At 46.8% G+C, this 26,093-nt stretch overlaps 1 protein-coding gene across 9 annotated transcripts in view; it reads right to left on the bottom strand.

Moving 5' to 3' along the window:
- Positions 1–26,093, bottom strand: part of DYSF (dysferlin) — a 1,254,081-nt gene that overhangs the window by 614,151 nt on the left and 613,837 nt on the right. For all 9 annotated transcript variants that reach the window (XM_069632290.1, XM_069632293.1, XM_069632296.1 and 6 more), the window contains 5 exons: positions 18,886–19,017; positions 17,778–17,944; positions 17,053–17,167; positions 16,242–16,347; positions 11,244–11,386 (listed from right to left, as the gene is read on the bottom strand). In XM_069632290.1, the coding sequence (XP_069488391.1) occupies positions 11,244–11,386; positions 16,242–16,347; positions 17,053–17,167; positions 17,778–17,944; positions 18,886–19,017 (663 nt within the window). The remainder of the gene's footprint in view (positions 1–11,243; positions 11,387–16,241; positions 16,348–17,052; positions 17,168–17,777; positions 17,945–18,885; positions 19,018–26,093) is intronic.

The following is a 26,093-nucleotide window of genomic DNA, read 5'->3' as shown; positions in this document are numbered from 1 at the left end:
ATTTCTGAGAAGCCGTTGGAGAGGGAAGGTTAAAATCACCTACGAGAATGAGGTGATGTTTAGTGGAAAGAGAATCAAGGAGTTGTCCAATATGATGGAATAGTAGTCCTATGGGAACAGGACGTCGATAGATGGAGATCGTGCAAACCAAGTGAGGCAGAGAAATAGTAGAGATGATGAATTTAAAAGAGGAAGGAGAGGACATTGAATTGGAGATTTGTGGGGCATTATGGCTGAAAGAGAGTAGGTGTCTGATACCTCCACCTCTGCCAGTCAGTCAAGGGGAGTGAACAAAGGATGGTTCAGAGTCACGTACGGCTGACGGAGTGGCAGTGCCAGATGGAGAAGTCCAGGTTTCAGTGATAGCAAGAAGGTCAAGGGGAGGAGAGCTGGAGTGAAGGTGGCCAGTGATGAAGGACGTTTTGCTGTCATACAGACTGAGAGTTCCGGAGAGCAATGTTCAGTTGACGTAAGTGTGATGAGCACTCAGCAGGCCTCACTGAGTGATGGGGGTAAATGACAGAGACCCACACAGGTTTATATCACTGGAAGTCACCAAGTGAGCTCCTCAGGATTTTTGCCCCTATATATTCCCTTTGGTTTTTACACACATCATGGCGCTTCCCAACATAACGTTCCTTGGTAGCCACATGACTGAATTACAATCTCCCCCAAATTGGATGAAAGAAAGCCATTAAACAGAAGAACAAACCACACTCCTGGTACCTGATTTCAATGGTGATTTTTGAGCATCAGCAAATTCCATGTAGAGCAAACCCTTGGAACTGGGTGGAGGGCTGTGGTTTAGTCTGGAGGGAGGGAGTACTGAGGCTGACCATCTCGACACAGAGTCGCTGTGATGTCAGGTGGTCTTTGCTTGTTGCTGGGAGTTTTGTGGATGCATGTCTGAGTCCTCATAAGGTGTTGCTTCCTTCTCTTGCGGTGGCTCACTCTCTGCGTGGTGTCTTCGTTGTTCTCCGGGGACATATCTAGTTTGTTAAAAAACTTGGCCCCTGCTAGGTCAATAATGATTTTGTCAATTGTGGGAGCAATGAGTTTTTCCCTACCAATAGCTACATCGGGAAGCTGCACGTCAATGCATTTGCGGGCAGCGTGTGGATGTTTGGGTTTATCTGTCGCCTTTTCGATAATGTGGAGATCCTCCAGTTTCTTTAAGTCTTCCTCCAGAGCTGCTCTCATGTTGAAAGGGAATCTCCTGTGCCTCACCACATGAGGTTCCACTGTTGGGTCGATGTGTAATTCTACAGTGGGATTCTTGAGGCATCTGATGCCCTGGCATAATCCTGAGTGTTTCTCCATCAGATGTTGGTGTGGGTGTGTATGCTGAACGCACAGTGGATCAGCGTCAAGCGCTCCACTGTTTTGCAGCAGTGTAGAATTTCATTGCCCGCATCTGGCATGTAGATATGGGTGTTGTGCTTTTCCCCATTGTACATCAGCTCAGATTTGAATGATCCCTTCACAGACAATGGCTACTTGTCTCCGTAGGGGTACAGTTGCACTGCCTTCTGCTGCAGCTGTGGTCAAGGGGATAGTCTCTCGTAGCGTGTTACTGGCATCACATGCATGGTGCCACTGGTATCGATCATTACCCTTGTTCTGGGCACCAATCTGCTAAAATTATGCATGGTTTCCCAGACCTTCGCTTCCTTTGTCGAGGCTTTAAATGAGGTGTACTCTCTCACTTCTTGCACAACAAGCAGCTGAGGGAGTGCTCAGGGTTTATTGGATGGGTGAGGGTGCCGGTTTGTCGTGTCAGTGCCCCCTCGCCCCTTATGGAGATGCCACCACCGGTACACCGTCAATGAATCTATGCACAGGGTCAGCGTGGCTGGAGAGGAAATGCTGTTGACTTTGAACTGCACTGTTGTTAATGCAGCGATTTCAAACACATCAAGGGATCCATAGACATGCCCTACAGTAGAAGGCTATCAGGGTAGCTCAGCAGGTTGTGTGACTGTTGCTAAGATGCTATATATTTAAAACTGGCTGTAAATCTTATGATTTTTTTGCAATTCCTTATAATAAACAAGTTCTGTAAATTGTGTTCGGCCAGGGGATGGGTTGGGCTGGTAGCCTGCTCATATTCAGCATGGGGGTAAAGGAATTTCTGCCCCTGCAGTGAAAATCAAAAGTGGGCACCCATGAAACCACCATTTAATTTCCTAATAACTGCTGTTGGTGCAACAGAAGCATTTACTTGTCATTACGGAGTTGGACAAGCATATACCAGCTTCAGAAATATATTTCATTTCAAATACTTGGGTGTCATTATCGAGAGCTCGCCTAAAGAGACCAAAATGCAGCAATATCTCTGGGAGAAAACAAAAAATCTGACCTCACAAATGAAGGTGAATGACCAAAAATTTGGAAAATTTTCGTTGATACCAGCTATCAATTTTTACAAAGGTAAAATTGTGCCATCTCTCACGTACAGCATGAATGCTACCATCTCCATGCCGACCTCAATCTGGCAGAAACTGGAGGGCTACATTTGGAAAACAGCATTGGGTTTGCCTAACTCAATACCAATTTCAGCATTAAGAAGAGACTTAGGACTTTTGTCTCTGGAAGCAACTGTAAGCATTGCATCTATTTCACTGTATAGGAAAACACTCCTACAAGACGACCTCCCTATCTTTAGCTTCATTGGGGACGAGCTAAAACCTTCCAAATGCAAAGCTATCCGTCTCTGGCCTGACCAGCAAAAAAACTAACTACACACTGTAGTCTGCACAGAAGAAGAGCTGTTGACAAATCCCCAAAGAGTTATCCAGAAGCTTACAAATGAAGATTGGATAACCACAACGGAAAAAGCAGTGGCTATTAAATTCTTGAAAGACTTACCTCCAACTTTCAACAAGTTAAAAAGCCCCCTGGCGTACTGTAAAAGGTTCCCGGATAAAAACCTCAGCAAAACGTTCTTAAGAGCGCATCTCAATCTTTTGCACACAAGAGAAATATTAGCTATAAGAAGCCAAGGGAAGATGAGAAACTGCATACTCTGTAAAATTTCAGAAAACCAAGAAACAGTGCGCACCTTCCTGCTAAACTGTCCCGCCCTAAATAGAGACCGTACAGCCTTTCTAGCCCCCCTGTGGGTCAACTCAATACTGGTAGAAGAAGACACATGGTGGTCACGGCTGATCTCTGGCGAAAAAGTAAGATGGGCAGTGGCAACAATTAAAGTGATGGAAGCCGCATTCGAGAAAATAAATTCCTGTAAATCAGCTGAATAAACTCTTAGCTCGAGAACTCCCCAGCGATGCCAGAGCGATGCGATCGACGGACTGATTAGACTAAAGCAAAAGCCGAGTGCGCGCTGCACTGGTTGGTTTTCATCAGAAGAAGATACCTCCCTCGATATTTACTTGATCTCTGTTATTTGTCTCTACCTGAGGAACATTTCTTCTGAGATGTGTTCTTTTTGTAAAAATCAATTTCTTTTTGATTACACACAAATAAATTAAAATATATATATATATATATCCTGCGATAAAACACCAAGGAAGGGATACAGAAATCACAGGGTATTTGTGTGGTAGTCTGACAAAAAAATAAACACCTTTTAAAGAAATCTAGTGAATGTAGGTTTAAGGAGCCTATTTCAGTTTGGAAATGTCTTTTTGTTTTTTCCAAACAAGTGTATCCTGCACATTTGGAAATCAATGGTGTGCCCAGCATGTAGGTAGCCTGCTTTAATAGTGACGGCCCCACCCAATTGATATTCATGGCCCATTGATTCCTGTGGTGTCCCTTTCAGGCCAGAAGATAGATCATAGGCTGAGCAAATAGAACCTGCAAACGTGTGACAACGGCTGGGCAAAGGAGCACATTTAAGACTCCTGGAAAGAGTTATTTGACAGAGAGAAGTGGGGGACAGGACTCCATTTAAGGGGGGGCAAAGCAGCCAATGGTGGGAGTAATTGCCCCCATACTCCTCTCATGGGATACCTATGTTGGTGGGTGGAGGGTCCTATTTCATGCGTCCAAGGATGTCTAGAGTACTTGCATGGTCGTCCTCTTTTCTGCATAAAAAGACCCCCAAAAAAGTGTGCATCTATTCCACGCAAACAGTCAGGGATGGAACTGGGCCGGAACAAGACAGAGCTGTGCCCCTACAAATCATCAACTTGCGGTGTAGACCCATAGACCACACACCACAAGTTGAGGAAGCTATCTGCCCCTGATTGTTGTCAATATCCTGAACTTTGAGCGTTTGGAGTCCTAATGCAAGCTGTGACTTCACAAACTGCATCTGAAAGTTGGCTCTTGCTCACCTGTACAGCACAAGCTCAAGCAAGAAGCAGTCAAAAGCTGTGTGTATATATGTCTCATGCTGTGCACACATTTTACTGTCATGGTGACTATTTTGACAGATGAAAAGACCCTCATAGCCAGTGTACATTCCATGCTCTGCGGGAATGGACATAGAATGCACATTTGAATTACTATTACAGATATGTTTGACAAATTGCTAGTCATTCTTATGTTCCCAGAATGCACTTCGTTTTTATGCAAAGCAGCTAGCATTACATTTTCAGGGCGCTCACATTATTGAACACCTAGACCTAATTCTCAGTCCCACCGATGCCATCAGCGCATACACCCCACGCATGTGAACTTTAGCGGGGGAGTGAGTTCCCCCGGTAAATGTGTTCCATTTCCTGCACTGCTGACACTGGGCACTGTGGTTTGTGAGAAGGGGCAATTATGCTGATTCGCTCTCGTTGAAATCTATAACCTGCCGTCTATGGAGACCCGGCCTCCCGCCTTGAATTCCTCTTTTTCTTTGGCGTTTCGTTTTCCAACATCTTGGGGGGGGGGGTACGAAGTCACCTGCCTGCATCATTCTTAAAGCAACAGAGCCCAAATTACATTTATCTTGCACTGGTGCAAACAACGCAGAACGCTGATGTTTGCACCGCTATGCACAAATAGTGAATGGAGCAAACAGCTGTTCCTGAAAGGTGCATAAAGATTCGACACTAAACCTCTCCCCAGACGGCGCTATTTTGGTTCCTCTCTCTGATCTGGAAGAGTAACACGCTTAACGTTGGTGGCATGGCGTTCGGGGTCTATTCTAGGTTAAATAACATCACAGTTGTGCATTGTAACGTAATCTGAGAAAGCCCTCAAACTGCGAGTTGCGTGGTCTCTTCCATTTCTAGTGCGATAGCGCCATCTAGCGGTCTGGTCAACCTGTCAACACACTACGGTTTGGTTAGTTCGCAGATAAAGGGATTCACATGTTGACTGGAGGTCACGGTGCTCCACAATCTTGGCAGGGGTCACACCCCAGCACCGTGCGCTGGTGGGAGATCGGCAACTGCTCTCAGACCTGGAATAATATGCTAGTGTCAAATAACCGGTCATGTTTATTTGGGAAAATACGGCCTAAGTAGCCTTTGCATTGTCCAATATCTGATCGTGTCATAGTATAAACACTGGCATATCTTTTCGAGTGACTTAATGATTACATCTTTCCATCAGTAGTGGAGCAAATCCATGTTATGCCAGTACCTGCTGCCCCTATGTTCCCTTTATAGTACCTACCACAGGGCGGCAAGCTGGCTTCCCAGATAGACACCTCACGAAACAAGGAACATTTCATGATCACTAAAAGGGATATAAGCCCCGCCCTCTACTGCGCCCCCCCCTTGTGTTTTCTGTCTCCAGATGGAGGAGAAACAAGATGGCTGATGCTGGTGTGCACCAGAGAGTCTGAGCCAGAAGGAAAGCGCGCCTCCAGTGGTCGAAGTGTACGAAAAGAAGTAGTGGAGCTATGTTCCTTGCCGATCTGCCCTACTCTCCACAAGCCCCATCGATGCACCCCCTCCCACACACAGTCCAAACCCCCAAACAAACACACCTGTTATTTAAGGTAATGTTCAGTGCAGTGCACTGAAGTGCAAGCTTCAACTTCTTCCTACACTTTTATTTTAAAACTGAACCGTTCCAGAACGGTTTCTTTTTAAAATAAAAGTATAGGAACAGTGAAACTGAAAAATAAAAAGTATAGGAGCACCGCTCCCAACCACTCCCACCCACTTCGACCTCTGCGCGCCTCCCTCTGCCCACGATAATCCAGGGTCACTCAAGCAGGGAAATGGAGGCCTACTGGGCGGAATTACGGGGTGCGTCCATCAGGGGCTCGTGCAATGTTGCTGCCGAGCCATCAGCCAAGACCTTAGTGAAACAGTTCCAGTGGGTAACCGGGGATTCCCTGTAGGCAGAGTTTTAGATGGGAGGCAAGATTATGAACGGTAACCATCATGACTTTTAGTTCTCCTCGTCACAGTCCTTGCCAAGTGCAGACCGGTCATTACGAGTGAAAACACAGGAAGAGGTAGGGGGAGGGTGGGGCTTATATCCCTCTAAGGGAGCAAACAAAAATTCCTAATTTGTGTTCCTATCTGGGAGGGCAGGTGCCTTCGCGTGGTAAGGACTGTGCCGAGTCGAGATGTCTAAGAGTAACGATGATTAGCATCTGTAATCTGACATTTTTGCTGCTTGAGTAATACACAAGGCACACAGCTTTTACTCCATACTAGGGGGTCAATGTCATGAGACGGGCAGTAGCAGTAAATACAGCAGTATTTCTCAAATACCACCTTATAACCAGCCGCCACATTCTAAGTTGAGTAGACAAATACCTCTTTCCTTAATTGTTGGAGGCTCGGTTCTGCGCCCAGAGTCAGGTCCAGGGTATTTCAGTGGTAGCGTGAGCAGACTCAATGGTTTCTTTAGGTAGTTTGGACCTCTGCCACCTGCTTATGTATGTAGTGTGCAGAACCTTGAATTGTGGCCTATGTGGTCTTGGGAAACCAATACAGAACCCTGAAGGCCAGGGTAATGCCCTTACGCGCAGCATGGACTTGAGAGTCTAAACCAATTCCCAGGTTCCTGGCCTTTTCCACCAGCCACTAGACATCGCAACAGGTGTGCATTTGTTCCACCTCACTTTACATTCAGAATGAGGCAGGTTTGCCTCATGGTGGGGGCCACACTTGCTCCCAGATAGACCCCCTCAATAAGAGGTGGATCTGGGTGTCATCAGCAGCACTCAATCAGCTATCAAAGAGGAGCACATACACATTAAAAGCAGAAGTGAACAGAAGGGTTTCTAGTCATAATGTAGAAAAAAAAATGTCGACTTACAAAAATGTAGAAAAAAAAATTTAGAAAACAATAATGTCGCAAACCTATACATATAATGAAAAGAGTCAATTTTAGAAAAAAAAAGTCGAAAAAAAATGTCAATTAGCACTATCACTAAATAAATAAACAAGAAGAGTATCATTTACTAGGGGGAGGTCCCCCCTAACCCCCTTCACCCAACAACCCCTGGCCACTCCCCCACCCCCTCAGCACCCTCATACTCAACACATTTTAATTATATATATATTTATTTATTTTTTTCGAAAATATTCTAAAAAATGTAGAAAAAATTTGACATTATTGTTTTTCGACATTGTTTTCTAAAAAAAAATTTGACATTTTGACTTTCTACATTATTGCATTCTACATTATGACTGACCACCAACAGAAGGAGAACTGAGGGATCCCCACAAAAGAGCCCACAGTGTTAGGGCATGTGTTAGACTCCGTCTCCGACCCTGGTCTCTTTGGGAGAAGTGGAAAAGGAGGACGTGGCTACTGCCAACCGACAGAAGAAGGACATCCATACTGAATATCTGCCAACCACAAGATGGCCCCTACATTCTCCACATAACGGCGCTAGAAGAAGGACATCCATACTGAATATCTGCCAACCACAAGATGGCCCCTACGTTCACCACATCAGGGCAAGACGTATGGGGCAGAGCTTGCCATCATTCACAACAAAAACTGTGTGAGAGGAGTAAACCATGTGTCGCAACTTTCTCAATTGCCCCGGGGCTCTGTTTCTTATATTTCTGTCTATGCTCCTACTTGCCTTTGATCTCCGTCATTCCTTCTGTTTCTGCATTCTTACTGACTCGCGCTCCGGGATTATTCTTGGGGCTATTGTTACTCTTCGGGACCGTGGCTGTCTGCTCTCGTTCGAGTCTGCTTTACGTGGCTGCCTGGTCTTGCTCCAGATGGCATCTCTTGGTCTGCCAACAACCTGGAAGGTTTTTCCCCTCCTTGTATGGGGTTTTCCTTCGACCTGGCCTGCTTGGTAGCCTTGGTGCTCCGTTCGGCAGGAGAACTCTGGCTTCCAGAGAGGGCCGGTGTGATGCTGGAAATGCATCGGAGGGACAGGGCCTCCGTATCCTTGTCCTTTACTGCTCTTTATCGTGTGTTCTGTCGTGTTTTCCACGCAGGAGTTCATGTGGGACTCCTGGCGGTGCAGCTCTCTTTCTTTTGGTTTGGTGAACGGACCCGTAGGATACCCTTATGGCACCCATAGGTGGGGGTACAACCCTGTGCCCCTAGTGTATGTTTATGGGCACCTGTGGGTGGCCCACAGAGCAGGGTATGGGCTGGTGGCAGCTCCATGCTGAATTTGACAGGTGCGCGGAGTATCCTCCATTTTGGGATACCCCGGCCCTGCCATTGCGATCAGTTGATTCCTGATGGAAAACAAGATGGCCCCGGTGGCCTCTTGCTTTCTATTACCCATTACCTTGTTTTCCAAAAGTCCTGGGAAGCCCTGACTCTGTCCCTTCCCCCTGACTGTTTTGTCGAAATGCCATATATGGTGTTGTTGTGAAGGCCCGGCCAGACTAGCGGGAGCCTTCCCGGTGATGTATGTTGTGGGTACCTCCTGTGGGTGGGACCTGGGTGAATAGAGTGTGTGACGAATATGCATTCTGTGTTGTGGGTGTCTAGTATCTGGTGGTTGACACAATGACTGAGACAACCCTGCCCGAAACCGGTATGAATGCGGCTTGGAGTGTTGAATGGCTCGGTACTTGTCCCAATACACATAACTTGTTGTGAGTGTCTGGAGAGAAGTGAATGGCCTGAGTACCTCGTGTGCCTGATTGGCTGCCTGCCTGCATGAATGCCCGTAGTCGTGATTGGATGCTTGAGTATGACCCAGCGGAATGAATGGGAGATCAACAGTATATCTGGGGACCTCTCACTGCTAGGAAGATGTTCAGAAGCTGAAGTCCACTACGACGAGTAACTGGAGTAACTGACGCTTGACCTTGAAACCCCCGCTGGACGAGAAGGAGTGCTGTGACTCTCCCTCGCAATCTGAAGGCTGCTGTGTTTCCAAGGACTGACCCAGAGAGGACCTGGTAAGGCGCCCTCTTCCCGAGCTACGAGGGACCATCGTGCACAGCTGATCTTTGCCAACGCTCCCTGGTAGACAGACCTTCGACAGGCTGCCGACCCGATACGGGGACTGCTGCGGAACTCCAAGGAGAAGCACCCGGACTGTTGTCCGCCACTGTCGACGACCGCCGTCGCCGACCGGAGCCCCCGTGCTCCCGTTTGCCTAAGAACTTCAATTGATCATCGGACACTCTCGTCTGCATCGTCACCCGCTTGTCTCCCGCTGGAGAAGGCCCGACAGTCAACGCGCCGAGGAGCATCCACCGGTGGGTTTCCCAAGACCACAGAGACGCCGACGACTCGACGCCCTTGCTGGGCCACAGTTCTTCATCATCTCTTTGCGGTCCAGAACTATCGTCACCGAGGTGCCCCGCATGCCTCTTCCTTGCAGGACGCCAACGCTCTGTCATCAACGAGCACTGCTAGGAACGAAGCTGCCAATTCCCTGCCGTAGTTCACCCTGTTCATCGTCGGACGATCGACGACCCGTGACTCCTGCCTTAAAGGGAGGGCACTCAAGAAGGGCCGTCGATTCCCTGACACCGAACGCCAAGTTCCCCGACACCTCTCGACGATCCGTGGCACCCGCCTTAAAGGGAGGCACTCAAGAAGGATCGGTCGGTGCATCGTCGGAGAACTCTACTCCACCAGGTACATTGGGGGGTAAAACCTTAATAGGAAGAAGTAAGACTATCGAACATTATATGGACTGGGCTTGTGCTATATATCTTTATTTACAGGTTGCCCAGGTGGGGGGATCTCCACTCAGAACTGCGCCTAGCGGTAGGGGTCAGTGTTCTGCCTATTGTTCCAACCATCTTACGTTCCTGCCTATCTCTATTGCTGGTTTCCTCGTTATTAATCTGTGTGACATTTTAACCGTACAGTTAATGCACTTTAATGAGATTCGATAACACTAGTGGTACCACTTTAGAATTGTATATATTTATCATTATTGACTTCCGAGTACAAAGTGCGTTATTGTGATTGTGTACATACCTTTCAATATTAATTATATAAAGACTGTGTTTTCAGTAATACAGTGTGTGGACATTCCTTTGTGGGGGTTTGGGGACTACACTGTACTTAAGAACCAGCCTGCATCACCTCCTGAGAAGCTAGGCCTTGATTGCTCGACCACGTACCAATAATAGAGAATCTTGGCTGGGGTCCTCTGTGCCTCTCCTCTACCATATAGAGAGCGGAAGTACAGACACCCGCTACCAGTCTTTACAGCCGGCCCTTTCTCTGCAGTTCCCGGACCACCCGCAAACCACAGGTAAGGCGTTCAGCTGAAAGCATGGTGAAAGCTGCCCCATTTACAAATCTCACAGGCCCTTGGTCAGGTCTGATGGGCACCGCGTAGAAGGAGGTGGCAGGCCGATTATAAGTAGGATGCTTGGGTGGTGGTTATGCAAAGTGGTGAACAGGGCCCACCAAATGCAACGTGGCATTGCATGCACTGCTTTTAATCTAAGGTCATTATTAAAGGTATGTAAGGATTTTAATTGAACGTGGAATACGTTAGTTGACATTTCCATAGACCGTGAACTGGTTATCTCTCTGAAAACAACTTTTAGCAATTCAAAGGCTTGTACAGCGGATTGAATACTCTGTATTTTGCACATTATGGGCTTTTTATCACAAGAGATCAAATCTCATTAGAAAATATATCTAAATGCATCGAAAGAGTGAAACAGCACACCTTGCGATGAGCAATGCTGTGATAGGCTGGAGGGAAAGGTATCTGTTGGGGATTAAAGCAATGAAACCAAAAATACTGAAAGCAATGACAAGTCTCTAACTCCATGAAAACTTGAATTTGTCAGCAGCAACTCTAGCACATTTGCAAGAAGGTTACAGGTGAGGAAGAGATGCTCACTAGGCACTGGTCTGAAGTTTATACAGTTGTTCTGTTTGGGAGATTCCCAATGTAAAAAACCATAGCAAACCTTTTTCATGGCCTCCATCTGTTGGAGGTCCCTTCTGCGAAGGCGAACCCAACGCCGGCGTCGGTTGGTGTGGTACATCTTCTCCGCCGGGACCCAGGATCTGGGCTTGCGATCAGGAGGGATGGTGATTCCATATTCCCAACCTTAATGCAAATATGAAAAATCATTTTATAATATAGGCTGTAAAATACTTGTATACATAGTATACATGTTGATCCTCAAAATAACAACTAACCCTCACAGTCAGGGCACCACAACGTTCGATGGTTATGGATAACACAATTGACATTCTATAACCTCAAAGGGATCTGTATCCTCTCCACACCTGCTTTAAAGAGCTGTATGTTTTCAGAGATGTAATTCTAATACTAGTACTTAATTGACTGGAATGCTCCTGTAATACTAGCAATGATTAGATCCAGTGTGACGATCACAGCCAAAACAGTTTAAGAAACTATGAATTATTGATGACCAGAATATCTACCATTTTACTTCTTTTTCACTGCCACCGGGAGAGGCCAGAGGAGCAATATTTCCAGGAGAGGCCAGATCAGACATCTTTCTAGGAGAGGCCAGAGGAGCCACCTTTCCAGGAGAGGCCAGAAGTGCCATCTTTCCAGGAAAAAGGCCAGAGGAACCATCTTTCCAGAAGAGGCCAGAGGAGCTATCTTTCCAGGAGAGGCCAGAGGAGCCATCTTTCCAGGAGAGGCCAGAGGAGCCATCTTTCCAGGAAAGGGCAGAGGAGCCATCCTTCAGGAGAGGCCAGAGGAGCCAACTTTCCAGGAGAGGCAAGAGGAGCCAACTTTCCAGGAGAGGCCTGAGGAGCCATCTTTCCAGGAGATGCCAGAGGAGCCATCTTTCCAGTAAAGGGCAGAGGAGCCATCTTTCCCCATCCACATTCTTATCTTACACAAGTCTATTACTTGTTGTGTTTCTTCCTGTTCCGTGAGGCCTCCTACCTCACAGAGCGCATTTTTTATATTGCCAGGAACCTTTTGCTCTGCAGAAAGCCCAGGAGGGGTTAATGATGTGATGCATGATGACACATGTATCCATGGCAAAAGCAGAAAAGGACCAGACCTTTCTCTAAGGCATTTCAGGGAGAATCTTTATAATCATAATGACCCATTCCCCCTTCATGACTTACTCCTCCATTGAGTTATGCATTTTGGTATGTCACAGTGGCCCTTCCCCTGACACCACTTACTTTTCATTTGGCGAGCAATCGATTTACTAATGTCATGCGTGCAATTCCCCCTCTTACCACCTCAAGGCGAGAGCCGTCAAGCCAGAAAGGTCACACTGACCATTCCCCGCCAACCCCTTTTTGATTGGAGAACCGGCAAGCTACAAATGACATTCTGGCCATTTCCCTCCCACCACTTCCCGATTGGAGAGCCAGAAAGATCCCATGCACCCTTTTCCTCCCTCCACTTCCCGATTGGAGAGCCAGAAAGGTCACATGCACCCTTTACCTCCCTCCACTTCCCGATTGGAGAGCCAGAAATGTCACATGCACCCTTTCCCTACCACCACTTCCCGATTGGAGAACCAGAAAGGTCACATGCACCCTTTCCCTCCCACCACTTCCCGATTGGAGAGCCAGAAAGGTCACGTGTACCCTTCCACTCCCCCCACTTCCCGTTTGGAGAGCCAGAAAGGTCACCACTTACTTCTCAATTGGTGGACTCTCTCTAAAAAGCCTCCCTATATCTTTGCACTAATCGCACCCACCCCCCACTTAGTCTTCTCCTTCCGTTCCACCCAACCCTCTTCTCCTTCATTTCTCTGACCATCTCCTCTCACATCCCATGATATGTCCTCACTCCACTCTCCTGCGCCCTCCTTTTCCCCTCATATCTCCCTCTTGTAATCACTCTTCATTCCCTTCTCTGATTCAGACACCCATATCACACTCCTCCTCTTTTTCTCCATGTCGCTCCTTCTCTCTCTTCACTCATATGCTCACCTCCCCACTGTCTCCACCTCACCCCTCTCTTCTCATCTCCTCTCCCATCCCACTCACCCACTCAACATGTCTTGTCTCCACGGCAGCCCGAACTGAATGCTAACAAAACCTACCAAGAAGCACTTATTTTTTATTTATTTCCTGAATGAATACCTATTGGTCTGTTTCGGGACCAGGCGGCTATTTCCCAATAGGGCAGGCAAACAAGATGACACTCTATCGCAAACCCAGTGTGACATAATCTCCCACACTTACTACCGACCTACCATTTAAAGAGTGAACTTAATAACAAACAGGATTTATGGTTTCTTCCCAGATCCTAGCGCACATACATCGAACCCACAACTGCAGCATGTAGCATGGACAACTCTCACAGTGATTAAGGATTACTCAGAAGCTCACACCAGCAAGTTCATACCTGTCACGTGGAAGGCTACAATTATCCATCCAAAGGACTGTACACCTGACCGACACCAGAGACTACAATGGCTTTGGGGCAAGGGGGTGGCAGGAGTCTATAGTTCCCTGTGCCAGAAATACTCATCTTGCCATAAGAAACCCAGAAAAGTATGAAATGGGGAAAGTCTATAGTTCCCTGTGCCAGAAATACTCATCTTACCATAAGAAACCCAGAAAGGTATGAGACAGTGAGAGTCTATAGTTCCCTGTGCAAGAAATACTCATCTTGCCATAGTAAACCCAGAGAGGTATGAGATGGGCAGAGTCTATAGTTCCCGGTGCCAGAAATACTCATCTTGCCATAAGAAACCCAGAAAAGTATGAAATGGGGAGAGTCTATAGTTCCCTGTGCCAGAAATACTCATCTTACCATAAGAAACCCAGAAAGGTATGAGACAGTGAGAGTCTATAGTTCCCTGTGCAAGAAATACTCATCTTGCCATAGTAAACCCAGAGAGGTATGAGATGGGGAGAGTCTATAGTTCCCTGTGCCAGAAATACTCATCTTGCCATAAGAAACCCAGAAAGGTATTTAATGGGGAGAGTCTATAGTTCCCTGTGCCAGAAATACTCATCTTGCCATAGGAAACCCAGAAAGGTATGAGATGGGGAGAGTCTATAGTTCCCTGTGCCAGAAATACTCATCTTGCCATAGGAAACCCAGAAAGGTATGAGATGGGGAGAGCCAAAAGTTTCCACTCCCTTCCAGAAATTCTCATCTCACCTTAAAGTACCCAGGATTAAGATAAGGATGGCCTATGAATGTTAAGTCTCCCTGCAGTGGCTACCCACCTCACCTATCCCACACACGACACCAATAGCAATCACTTGAGAAGGTCAACAGCACCAGGAGGCCATCCTCCTGCAAATTGCACAAGGGTGCTTTATAAATCCCTCAGTCACCATAAGGATTCCAGTTGGTTGTAAAATGTACATTTCTAAATACAGTAGACCCTTCCCTGACACACCATATAAGGCAGCCTCGACTTTGTTACGGAATAGGGCACGCAAGGCTGTACGCCCATATTCTATTCTATAAAGAGAGGATGCATGAGTGCCATGCTTTGCATGTAACCTTACGTACTCATCCACAGCGCTGCTCAGGTCCGCAAAGAGGATGCATGAGTGCAATGCTTCTGGTGTGACCTGTCCTGCTCACCCATGGTACTGTGAAGATCTGTAAAGAGGATGCATGAGTGCAATGCTTTTGGTGTAACCTACCGTGCTCATGCATGCCTCTGTGCAGGTCTGTAAAGAGGATGCATGAGTGCAATGCTTCCGGTGTGACCTACCGTGCTCACTCACGGCTCTGTGCAGGTCTGTAAAGAGGATGCATGAGTGCAATGCTTCTGGTGTGACCTGTCCTGCTCACCCATGGTACTGTGAAGATCTGTAAAGAGGATGTATGAGTGTAATGCCTCCGGTGTGACCTACCGTGCTCACCCACAGCTCTGTGCAGGACTATAAAGAGGATGCATGAGTGCAATGCTTCTGGTGTGACCTGTCCTGCTCACCGATGGTACTGTGAAGATCTGTAAAGAGGATGCATGAGTGCAATGCTTCCGGTGTGACCTACAGTGCTCACCCACAGCTCTGTGCAGGACTGTAAGGAGGATGCATGAGTGCAATGCTTCTCGTGTGACCTGTCCTGCTCACCCATGGTACTGTGAAGATCTGTAAAGAGGATGCATGAGTGCAATGCTTCCGGTGTGACCTACAGTGCTCACCCACAGCTCTGTGCAGGACTGTAAAGAGGATGCATGAGTGCAATGCTTCTGGTGTGACCTGTCCTGCTCACCCATGGTACTGTGAAGATCTGTAAAGAGGATGCATGAGTGCAATGCTTCTGGTGTGACCTGTCCTGCTCACCCATGGTACTGTGAAGATCTGTAAAGAGGATGCATGAGTGTAATGCTTCCGGTGTGACCTACCGTGCTCACCCACAGCTCTGTGCAGGACTGTAAAGAGGATGCATGAGTGCAATGCTTCTGGTGTGACCTGTCCTGCTCACCCATGGTACTGTGAAGATCTGTAAAGAGGATGCATGAGTGCAATGCTTCCGGTGTGACCTACAGTGCTCACCCACAGCTCTGTGCAGGACTGTAAAGAGGATGCATGAGTGCTATGCTTCTGGTGTGACCTGTCCTGCTCACCCATGGTACTGTGAAGATCTGTAAAGAGGATGCATGAGTGCAATGCTTCCGATGTGACCTACAGTGCTCACCCACAGCTCTGTGCAGGACTGTTAAGAGGATGCATGAGTGCAATGCTTCTGGTGTGACCTGTCCTGCTCACCCATGGTACTGTGAAGATCTGTAAAGAGGATGCATGAGTGCAATCCGTTTGGTGTGACCTATCTTGCTCACTCACATCTCTGTGCAGGTCTGCGAAGGGGATGCATGAGTGCAATGCTTCTGGTGTGACCTACCGTGCTCATCCACAGCTCTGTGCAGGTCTGCGAAGAGGATGCATGAGTGCAATGCTTCCGGTGTGACCTACAGTGCTCACCCACAGCTCTGTGCAGGTCTGCGAAGAGGATGCATGAGTGCAATACTTTTGGTGTGACCTACCGTGCTCATCCACGGCTCTGTTGAGGTCTGTTGACCACTCCTCATCTTCCCATTTCCAGCCTGGCAGGCACTCTATCTCATCCTTGGGCACAACCTTCTCGCCATTCTGAAAGGGAAGACGGCATCATTACACAGCTAATGATAGTCTCAGTAACCCAACTCCATGCAGAGCCCGGGGGTAGGAAGCAACACTGGGAGCCATCTAACATCCAAAGATGCTGAAATGTCTCGTGAGATAATATGGGCCACGTAGGTGAGAGGTCATTGTAAAAAGAGGCATTGGTTAATACACAAGCTGGGAGGAAATGTAGAGAGCCAGGAATCACCCAGAATAACATGGCTTTTGAACTCCACCAAACCAATAACTAGAGGGGTTCTTTGATCACAATAGCGCATTTTGTTCCCCCCTTAGTTTAGATGCGTTAGTTTCTGCTCTTGCGTTGTTTTGCATTGCAGATTAGCCAAAGATTTGCAGGGAAGAAAATTGACGCTGGACTAGCACTAATGTCAAGCGTCACTGATGGACCCAGCTACAAAGCAGATCCAACTATTCTCTGCATCAAGAAGCTGGCCAGAGCTAAATGCACCAGACCCAAGGTAGTTTAGGAACTTAAGCTTCACTCTAAAGAGCTATGACATCATGAATGGAAACTATGCAAACCATTTCTGAGTGATAGAGTCAAACTAAGCAATACCTTTAATGGATCAGATGACCTTAGCTGCATATATGTCCACATAAGTCTAAGATCTGAAGAATATTTGGGTTGCTTGTAATTACTGTGAGCTGATAACACATATGTGAAAGCCTTACCACATCAGAATAGGCTTCGGTCATGTGGATCCATTGACCGCCCGGCAATCGCGCCTGGTTCTCGAACACTTCCTCCACGAAGCTCATGTGGCCAGCATCGATGTCGTACAGCAAGCTGGCGGGCGGAGAATTGGGAGGGGAAAGAGAGAGAGATCAGAGATTACATATCCACTGCATCTGTGTCCCTCTCGTTCAGGGGAAGGCAACCTGCACCGCTCAAGATGTTTTGGCCAACAAGTCCCAAAGCTCTAGCCAGTACAGTTAAATCTGTGGGATGGTGGGAGTTGTAGTTCAAAAACATCTACAGAACCATAGGTTGCGTGCACTGGCTCTAACTCATTGCCAGTTCTTTGAAGATCCAGTTCACTGGTTAGTGAACCCTTCACCACGGATAAACTTCAATGTGCAGTATTCGGGGCAGCACTGGAACAGCACAGACAGGCCAGGACACCTGACCTGTTTCTTATTCAATTCCCATTGTAATGACATGACTAATGTAGCGATTGCTGAGAATTCAATACAGCTGTTCCTTAGCAACCATAGAAAGATCAATGCATTTCAAAGAGATGCAAGGGTTTCCTAAAATCTCACCCCAAATCATCTTTGCAAAATGAGAGAAAAGAAAGTGGTAACATGCTGTCTAGTGACTGATATATATCCAATGGGAGAGAAATACTAGTGAGAGTAGAATATCCCATTAGGATCCCCTCAAAACATGCACTCACCTCTTCTCTGGGCTGATCACCCAGTCCCCAGCCCAGTTCCAACCAGTCGAGGGACGGAAGCTGTCTTTGGGGAGCTTGATCTTCCCAGTCACATCAGAATATTTGGGATACGTCAAGCCTGTGGTCCCCCAATTACCTACAAGCGCCAGCTTTGTCTGGTTTTCGTACTGAAAGAGAAAAAGCACATCAAGGCAGGAGTTAATGGGCGAGTTCCCTCTTGCATGTGGTCTCTTAGCACTGGGTGATCTCCTGCTACTGGGCAGCAGCGTCCATCGAGTATGCAGTGGCAGGATAATCCTTCACTGCTGGATCAACTGTACACTGGGCACTTGCAGAGGCCATGACTGGTGCCACCAGGTCTGACTTAACAGAAGACCTCCATGATATGATATGATATGACATTTATAACGCGCCTAAACACAAGTGCTTCAAGGCACGAAGAGGCAATGGAGGGGGAACAGAGGGAGGACGAAGACAACAATCCTACTAAGCCAGGTGACATTGAGATGGTGCAAGTGCAGGGTAGAGGGGAGTGGAAAGGTGCCAGGGAAAGGGAAGAAGGGCAAGTGCAGGACACAGGATCAAAGCAAGTAGTGCGGCCAGCAGGTGGCTGTGCAAGGGCTAAGTGCAGACAACAAGTATCTCATAAGTGCACGTAAAGGGACTGTAGGGTTGCAGATACAGACCCAAGTGCAAGGGTTGCCAGGAGGCAGTGCAGGTGTGCAACTGGGCGGGCAGGGACCTGGGCCCGAAGTTCAGAGGGTAACCAGGTGAGCAGTTACCATAAAGACTGTATTCCTCACCAACCTGCCAACACTGCTATTACTGATAAGTGTATAGCTGATGATGTTCATTAGCCAATCAGAGAACTCCATAAGCATAAGATCAGAGAACTCCATAAGCATAAGATCAGAGAACTCCATATGTTTAAGAGGCAAGAGATTACAGCATGGTCAACTTGTCTAGTGGTTGCTATGGAGTCACCAGTCGGCAGAGCACTGTCACTCTCCACATGTTGGCGGTAAATTGTGGAACCGGAATGACCTCAGGTAAGAGCTGACTTATGTACAGTATACATAGGTTCAAGAAAGGAAGAGTCAGAACTCACTGTTTCGGCAAAGACTGAGAGCTTGCCCTCCGCATACGGGTTAAACTCCTTCTGGTCGACTGAGAGCCCAAACCAGAGCTGGACTCGAATCTGTGCCGGGATCTTGGAGCCGGTGTTGCCTTTCTGGGGATGCTGCGAGGGAGAAAACACGGTCAGTGCCTCGTTACATGCAGAGCTGCACTTTACAGCGCGTTCTGGGCGCCCCAGTGTGCTGTGTACCCATTCCTATAGTCTCTCCTGCACAGCCAATTCATTCTAGAAATCTCTTCTGTAAAATCTAATTTCTAAACACAAAGACTCAGCACATATAAACTTGCAAGTCACGATGCTAAATAACTCAGGAAGTGTGGATATTACCCCAGAATGCCCACTCCCCATCTCACAAACCTTGCTACACCCCCCTTCCCGCTATTAACTAGTGTGCTCGTGACGTAAGGAAAGAGAGAATCACTCCTGCTAAACCGACTCCGTCTCCCACACATTGGCTGTTAGAGGGTGTCAGTCTGGTCTCTCTCTCACACACACACACACACTGCAGACATATGCACTCTCCCCTTTCTAAACAGAAGGCCCTTCCTCCAAGACAGATATAAAACCTATGAATAAACTACCAGTGGATGAGGTCATGAATATCTCAAACCAGTAAACATAATAAACAAACTACGCTTTGAAAGCACCAGCCTGCAGCATGAAAAACACCAGCATTGGCAATGCCAACAGTTATGGCTTTTGTGTAGGCATGGGAAAGGCTTTTGCCAGGCACTGCCGTTGTGGTATTACCTGGCTATCGATGGTGGCAGCTGCAACATGTTGTGAGTACCTGGCCATGTAATGGCAGTGCCTGTTGGCTTTGCCAATGCTTGTATTCAACATGACTTCAGTGAAGGAAAAGCATAGTGCATATAAATGGAGTGGCTGAAGGCAGACCTGGTTAAGACAAGTAGGCGATTTACAGCTAGCTGCAAGTCATTAACTCTCAGAAGACTGCCTTGAAAAAACACTGGCAGACACTTTGATTGCAAAGGTTGATGGTAAGGCTTGATTAAAACAAGTTCAAAGACTTCCATGAGGAGGTGTGGGGCAGGAAGTTCGTGGGAATGGCCACAGGGATTAGCATAGCCATGGGCAGTCAATGGGTGGTTAAATAACCAAACAACACACACTCACAAGCTCTGTTGTTCCTCCTCGTGTGCCATTTCTCATTCCCTGTACTCTAATTCAATAGTTTTGGCTTAAAGGTGGCACTTAAACACCACCTAATAGCCAAAATTAAAAATTATAACCATAAAGCAATCTCGTGTCCAATGGGAGACAATGGGACAAAAAGTAAAGACGGAAGGTTTGACCAAACACCTTCCCACAGAACTGGAGGAAACCCTGTGTAACCTTCCAACTCACCACTAACATATGGGACAAGTATTTGTACCTAATGAGCCAATGAGCTGCTGATAGATTAAGGGTGGGGTTGTTGTAGAACCCCAGTCTTGTGGTAAGTAACATAATCAGGTGTCTTCCTGCAGTAAAGGTCCCTTTCTCTTTTTTTCAGACACTCCTCCTCTTTGCTAATTATCCCTCCCCCAGGCTTCTGACTGCTCCATGGACCCGTCGCCTTCCATCTCTGCACAGACTGGAGTTCAGATTGCATAAAGAGTCATGTTTTTTCAAAGGTCTTTGGAAACTGGCTTTGCAGCCTCCATGTTTGAGACACGCGCTTATGGGACCGCTTTGCGGAAGTTGGTACTCAGGAAATAGCCAGCATAACTATATATCACCACTGGGTAACTCATGCCTAGGACTACAATCTGCAGACCTCTTCTATGTCGCTGCCCTCCACTGCGGCTAAGGCTGAGCTGGCAACTATCCCTCTACGATAGATTCGTTCAAATCTTCCATGGTCTGCTCAACAGGAATGCAAGCTATTCAACAAGGCAAGCGACAATGCCTCAGGAGGACAGACCAGGGGCAACGCGCTCGCCGTGGAAGCAAGATGACGCGGAGGAACACAGGTTCGGTCCCCGGGTCCGCGCTCAGAAACCTCTGGGGATTAAGCGTGTTATAAATGATCAATCATAGTCATGCACAGTGATGGGTGGCGGGAAGAGGGTCACCCTTCAGTTCCTTACACCTTGCCCGGCGTCCCCCATTATTGTGCCAGATTTGCGATAAAACACCATTGCGCGTTCTACATGTTGCCAAACGTGCAAGTTCGCTTATGAGGTCCCAGTATTTTTTATCTGATTTCTGTGTTCTTTCGCAAATAAACCTTTTGCCAGACACATAGTGGTATTCAATTGTTGTCTGAACCATAAGCTGCCTGGTGATAGGTGACTCGGTGAAAGAGGAATCCATGGCATAAACGCCAATCAGATTGCCCCACAGGCAAGCAGAGAAGAGGAGACATCTGGACAGCTTGAAGGTAAATGAGTTCTTACTTTGCCTGTCCAACCAGAGACCGAGTTTGTCCTTAACATGGAATGATCTGGTTATTAACAACATATGAGTGGCTTGAGTCTGTTTGACATGATCACAAATGGGTCTTTTGGGTCATGAGCCTTATTCATATTTGCGTGTCATCGGCACTGGGGTGGAAATGGAGTTGATGTGTGCGTTGTAGGTCCATTTATTTATTTACTTATTTATTTATTTTGGCACTTGTATAGCGCACCGAACCCAAAGGCATCTGTCCGCATTTTGCTTAAGATGGTTGGCTACAAGAGTTGCTTACACAGTAGTTACAAACTTTGGTTACAGTGGTTACATCTTGCATGTCAGGTTACATTCTTTGGTTACAGTGGTTGAATCTTGCATTAGGTTACGTTAGTTCTACATAACATACAGTTGCTATGTACAGGAGAAGTACTGTGTGGACAGGTTAGGACAATGTTGTAACAGCTCGCGCAGGGTCACTTCTATCTATCTTGGGAGAAGAGTCAGGTTTTGAGGTTTTGAGGTTTTTGCGGAAGGACCATTGGTGGCTTGACATAAATGCTCAAAGTAAGGGGAGAGTCTGGTGGTACTGCGGGTTCAACAAGATTGGATTTAGTTATCAGGGTTCTGAGTCGTGAAGTTTGGCCGCTTTGAAATAAGAAGGACGTTAACCATCACAGTCCGTTGAGTGATACGTTGGCTACATGGTTTAGGCAACCTAGGAGGTTAGTGTCACTCATTGGACTGAAGTCCACATGCCCACGCTCCAGAAAGTGATCCCCCACTGATCCCAGTCTGGTTAGACCATATAGTCACAAGCTACCTCCGGTCATCAATACCCTGCTCCTGGCAACGCAGCCATCTTTTTCCAATCCAACTTTTAGAGTGCACCCTTTTGCTCGTTCCAGTGCGACAATGTTTTTGATTGATATTTTGTTTAATAAACATGTATGAAACCCCTAAAAGGTTTTAAAAAAAACAGTAGCACTCTGGATATTCCACCCTGTGCTAACAGCAATCATGAAATGTGGCCAGGTGGTAAGAGTTGGTAAAGTCACCTCTGCTCTGAGGACCGGCCTTCTCTAAGATCAGCCCATTAGCTTGGACTGGAACTCCTTTACCTTATTGTATGGCCTGCTCCTCAGGTCCCATCACGTAACACTCTACTGCAGCTGAGCTCCTCTGCTCTCAGGAACAGCCTTCTCTTAGATCAGCCCATTAGCTTACACTGGAACGCCTTTACCTTATTGTACGGCTTTCTCCTCAGATCACTATCACCTAACATTCTACCACAGTTGAGCTCTGCTGGTTGAACACGTTAGATGGGTGCCAGATTGCCACCTATATGCCACCCATTCCTGTTGAACATTCAAGAACGAGTAAGAAGTTCTACCAATAATTGCGATGGCACTTGACGAAAATATTTTTGAACAGAAACCGACAACTGTAGTGTACCGTGGTTTGCTCAGGAAACCATGATAGCCACAAGATCTTGAGGACTGCGGCTTGAGCCGCGTTGCCACATTGTAATGTGGTGTCACGGAGAAGACTGGGTAAACAGAAGATGATCTCTCATTATCTCAAACTAGGCGACATGTTTTCTCATTTTGATAAATGATATGTATTTATCCTCCAGCGGTTACTCTGAATATCTAGGGAGTAGGTAATAGCAAATTGATCTATAATGGTGAGTTAAAAATATCTGTAATGAGTGGATCATTTTTGTTGCATATTACATTTTGATTATATCATCATATTGCTATTAAATAGTATATCCATTCATCTATTATGTATCGCTTGACTTTATGACCTTTTGGAAAAAGCTTGTCGAGCAATTCCTACACATTTATTAAAACGTTTACAGATATTGTATTTCATTCTGGAGGTTTGGCAAATTAATGTTTTAATATTCGTGAAAAAGAAAAATCCCTTGATAATTTGTTTTATTACATGAACTAGTTAGGTTTAAATGTTAAGTACTAGTACATCTGGCCCAGTTTGTGTCAGAAAGGTATGTTGTAGAGTATAGGATCAGTTTGGTTTATTAACCATTACCTTTGGGGACAGTTCTTTGAAATGCATGAATACTTCCCTGGTTCCAGCGGGGGGGTGAGAGGGGCAATATCACTGTCTATTACCTATACTTACTCAGCCCCATCACCGGTTATTTAGGATGAGGGTAGGCTTCCTCCCGACCCCTATTCATTACTTTACCCTATGTGACGATTAATGAGATCTTGGGACTTCTCCCCAAAGGACTGTGAGGCTAGGGAGGTGAGGCTACTTACCAAAATTCCCCATAGGGGTGTCAAAAAGCGGGACCACATGGGCAGGGACTCCCCTCATGGAGGTAATGCCTCCCATTCGGTGATGGAACTCCCTTGCCCCCTTAGCCATGAGACAATGCAAATACTGTCTGTTATTGCAATACTCCCTCCTTTCCTGATCTAAGATTGGACTCCAGCAAGATGAGGAAAAATGACAGGAACAAAGCAATATTGAGTCATCTCTTAAAAGTACTGAGAGGAAGAGGATTGAAGTTATGCAAACTACTTACTCCTTTTAATGCTCCAGACAGTACTGGGAAGAGGTGGCCCCAAGGAGGCATGAAGAGTACTTCAGATACACAAAGAAAAGACTGTAGTAGTCTGCTGGGGACGGCCCAGCTTCAAACATAAAAAGAAAGGAAGGACTACTTGAAAAAGGTAGCCGACGTGTGGCCTGTCAACCATGTGAAGTTCAAACATGGGAACTGAGAAGTCTGAAGGACGAAGTCCGCAGCTGAGCAGACACTGTGGTCCTTCGTCGACTCTGACACCGAGAGGCCGGAGACCCTGCAGAGCCGCAGCAGCGCGGAGGGGAGCAAAGAGAGAGTTACGGTGAACGGCCAAAGGGAACCAGCTGACTCAACACCCCAGGAAGAACCGCCAATTTGTCCACAGCAAACAGAAGGTAACAGGAGCTAAGGTAGACACGGAAGGGGCTTAGGAGAGGGTGAAGATTGTTTCAAGAGGAATCTCCCTCATCATACTAATAGTGCTGAAAAAACCCTAAGTGAAAATTGCTTCAGGAGTAATCTCCCTCTTCATAGGGCCTCATTACAACTCAGGCGTTAAGGGTTAACGCCGTCGTTAACCCTTAACGCCTGATTCCGATTTTAACGGCTGCTTTTAGCAGCCGTTAAAATCCATGGCGCTAAACCGCCTTGGTGCTAATTACGCCACCGTAATTTACGGTGGCGTAATTAGCGCCTTCCCCACTCCCATTATGCCCTATGGGGCAAAAATGGGAATGGGGAAGGGTAAAATGGGAAATGGGTATTTACCGCCCCACTCACCTTGGAATGGGGCGGTAAATCCGCCATCCACCATGGTGCAAACGTAGTTTACACCATGGTGGTAAAGTTGGCGTACTTAACGCCTGGGTCGTAATGACCCCCATAGTCACAGTGTTAAAGAAGCCACAAGTGAAAATTGCATCAGTAGTAATCTCCCTCATCACTGAAAAGTGTTAAAGACACCACTAGTAAAGAGTGCATCAGGAATAATCTCCCTCTTCCCAGTACTACTTTTAAAGACTCTACCAGTAAAGAGTGCATCAGGAGTAATCTCCCTCATCACAGTAACAGTGCCTGAGTTACCAAGAGGAGGGCATCAATCTTCCTGCTCATAAGAATCGAAAGAAAGGCCACGGTAAAAAGTGCCCCAGGAGTATTCTCCCTCATTCCAATAATTAGAAGAGAGACATTCAGAATCAAGGAAGTTACAAGAGTGGTCTTTCTGCCGATATTGCTCTTAGGAATAGCACAAGTAACCAAGCACACTTCGGGAGTGACATCCCCTGTCGCATTACTCAAGGAGAAGACCAAGGAAGTTGGAGAGTTTATATAGTGTTAAATAGGAAGAACTTTTGGACACTTGGTCAGACCGGGGAAAGTACCTGGGAGGAGCTGCTGCAAGGACTTTTAAAGGCTGTTACCAGAGACTGTCCAAAGACAGCCTCGACAGGGAATCCATTTTGACCAGGAGAAGGGACTCATTCTCCTGGCCTCACCTTTGTTGTCAAGAACCCTTGCACTGGACTGTTAGAAAGCAGCCTTGATGTGGATACTGTTGAACCAGGAGAAAGGAGTCACTCTCCTGGCATTATTTCTGTTGGTCAAAACCTTTTTGATTAGTGGTAGGGTCAGAATGGGACAGAGTTGGACAGAGGACGGACTCTTTACTTTTACATCCACCCTGATGACGAGCACCATAGTTATAATTCCTATAGGTAGGGAAAACCCTCTAGTGATAGGGAGAGTTAGGCTCCTTTCTTTACTTTAAGTTGAAATGCCACCCCTTTGTCTGACTCCTTCTTCTGACTTACCACACCTTCTCCCTTTTTTGACCACCAGTGTTTTGCTTCGAAACTAATTTTACACAATAGATAACAGTGTCCATTAATTCATCTATTGCGCCTTGCCACGAAGAGTGGAGAAGAGGGCAACTATCCTGAAAGAAATTCACCAGGCAATGGACATGCAAAAGAAGCTGAATTCTGAGGCCTTCAACTACAGTCAGTTTAATGTTAGGTATGTCATGTTACAATGCCGCTGTGACGTGTCAAATCATCACCATAGTAGGTTGAAAGTATTGATCATTGTCCGCAGTGCACTGCGCTCCTGCTTGGATTAGCCAGACACTAGTGTGCTGGGAAGGAGAACAGGAGCAAAAGTGAAGTACGCGGGAGGGAAAGCAGGGAAGATGGCAGCAGACGCACAGAGGTAGTAATGCGGGGGA

The sequence above is a fragment of the Ambystoma mexicanum genome, chromosome 6q, assembly GCF_040938575.1.
Source record: "Ambystoma mexicanum isolate Mex_15411 chromosome 6q, UKY_AmexF1_1, whole genome shotgun sequence".
Lineage (NCBI taxonomy): Eukaryota > Metazoa > Chordata > Amphibia > Caudata > Ambystomatidae > Ambystoma > Ambystoma mexicanum.
This window is presented reverse-complemented; position numbering and strand designations above follow the sequence as displayed.